The sequence below is a fragment of the Vigna radiata genome, chromosome 9 (assembly GCF_000741045.1).
Source record: "Vigna radiata var. radiata cultivar VC1973A chromosome 9, Vradiata_ver6, whole genome shotgun sequence".
Lineage (NCBI taxonomy): Eukaryota > Viridiplantae > Streptophyta > Magnoliopsida > Fabales > Fabaceae > Vigna > Vigna radiata.
In genome coordinates this window covers 20,010,161-20,012,313 of record NC_028359.1, presented here as the reverse complement: position 1 = coordinate 20,012,313, position 2,153 = coordinate 20,010,161, and the positions used below count along the sequence as shown (strand labels likewise).

Sequence of the window (2,153 nt, the reverse complement as noted above, 5' to 3'; positions counted from 1 at the left end):
TTGTGGTTGCCATTAGCCGCAGGACGAACTGCGTTTCTCTTTACCCGTACTGCGATATGTGGACAACGAAGATGCACCCCCTAAACCCAACCGCAGATCCACCTGCGGTTGCCATCAGACGCAGATCCAACTGCGGCGCCACCCTCATCAGCAGATCAAGTGCAAGGAGCCTTAATCTCAATTCTGGTTATGTTTGCAACTCCTCCCAGTTCCCACGCCCAGCCCAGATCAAGCACAAAAATCATGCTCAAGCGCCAGAAATCCAGCACAAAAATATATTCTATCAGAGAGGGTTAGAGGGAAGAGCACAGAGGGAAGGAGCATCAGAGAGGAGAAAAAATGAAAGATTTCAGGCTGAAATTTCAGAAAGGAGGTGTAGGTTTCAAATGTGAGATGCGGCAGAAGCTTTGCTTTGAGAATGGATTAACTTTTTTATAAAATTAAAATATTCTTCTTTACACTAACAAAGGTACAGTTGGAATTAAAAAAGAATTGGGAGGTATAGGATGAGTCTGGTGAGGTGCAGGAAGAAATGCTCTACCTCTTCCATATCCACAGAACTGATGAACACGTCCAAGTCCTTAAGTTGGGGGTTTCTCTCCGGGGTGATCTCATACCACCTTCCAAATTTGTTGGAGTAGATGGGATTGTTGTTTCTCAGGTTGAATGGTTCATCTTGGGAGGAGAGTTCTTTCCTTGAACTAGATTTGGCATGTTTGATCAATTCCCGAATCTGTTCCCTTTTAAGTTCTACAATCACTCCCTCTTCCTGACTCTCTTCCCCATGCTGTTGTTGTCTCTCTTCTCCAAATAGAACCCTGTCTATCTCCTTGAAGTCGCTCTATAAAAATCATGCAAATATAGATAATGATATCATTCAACAAATGTGAAATTTAGACAAATTACTAGCTAAATGGCAAGGCAAATATGCGGTTAATTAGATGTTGTGTTCTTCTTACATCGAAGGAGGCCTCTAGAATATTCTTGCTGAAGCCTCTCAAGTAGGATTGCTGGGCTTCTGTGCTAGATAGGAAAAAGTTCTACANGANAAGAATTTTTAACGTCAAATTTAGAGAGAAATTGAAAGTTAGAATAAAAANNAGTTAGTTGGGAATCAGAAAAAGGCGGTACTTGAAATCTGTGAGGGTTGTTAACAGGTATGGCGAGTTTGATTATTCTGAGATTGTCGTTGTCGTTAGGGTTAACCAAAAAGAAAGTGGTTCCTGCAGGGATTTTCTGAGCATGGCCTTGCTCAAGAATGTAGGAGTCTCTGCCATCAGGGTTCACCAAAGTGAGTATGGCTCTACCTGGTAATTAAGAAATTGATTAGCATTATTGGTGCAGGAGAAGCAAGTGTAATGATGTTGAGTGAGTAGTGATTAGTTGATTACTTACCATTAAGGACGACTAGGAGGAAATCGGCATCAGCATGGTGAGGAAGAAGGAGGGTGTTGGGTTTGGACTTGAACTGTACGACACGGTAGTTTTCAAGATTTAGAATTTGTCCGAAGCGTTGGTCGAACCTGTGGAGGACCCGAAGATGACCATATTGGTTTTTGAATAGAGTGTGGAACCTCTTGTGGGAGCTGAAGTAGAAGGGGTTATTTTGTCCTCTTGAATCAGACTCTTCTTGGCTCTCTTGGTGCTCCCAGTGGAGAATGCCGAAAGAGATAGAAAGTGATGCTAGCAAAAGAATTCCCAGCAAGAACTGAACCCTTGCTCTCAGCATAGTGTAGTAGTATTGAATATGAGTTGGGTTGGGGTATTGGATGGATGATGAATGAAGTGAGGGATGATAGGGGTATTTATAAGTATTAAGGTCCTTACAGCATGCATGGAGATTTGGGCATGGGATGAAACACATTTGTAGAGGAGAAAATATACTTTGACACGCTTGTAATAATTGACACTCATTTGACACGCGGTGGATCCCATTTTTTCTGAATGTCATTAAGGGTAAGTTTGGAATTTTGCACAATGAGAGTAGCGACCAAGTCTTTGTATTTGGTCTTGCATTTGGTCTCGCAGAAACCCTATTTCTCCCACGCACTGTTCCCTTTCTCTCCACGCACGGGATATTCATTGAAGTAGTTATTTAAATGATTTAGAAACGCAATACCCTTTCTTTATTTTGTTCTAAAAAACCTAAATCA

General features: G+C 41.7%; 1 protein-coding gene across 1 annotated transcript; it reads right to left on the bottom strand.

Annotated features, from left to right (window-relative positions):
• Nucleotides 1–481: 481 nt before the first annotated feature.
• LOC106773497 (beta-conglycinin, beta chain-like) lies at nt 482–1,729 on the bottom strand. The gene is made up of 4 exons (XM_022785941.1): nt 1,396–1,729; nt 1,132–1,307; nt 960–1,040; nt 482–841 (listed from the first exon to the last, which is right to left on the bottom strand). Exons 1-4 carry the CDS (start codon nt 1,727–1,729, stop codon nt 482–484), a joined length of 951 nt encoding a protein of 316 aa, XP_022641662.1.
• Nucleotides 1,730–2,153: the final 424 nt, after the last annotated feature.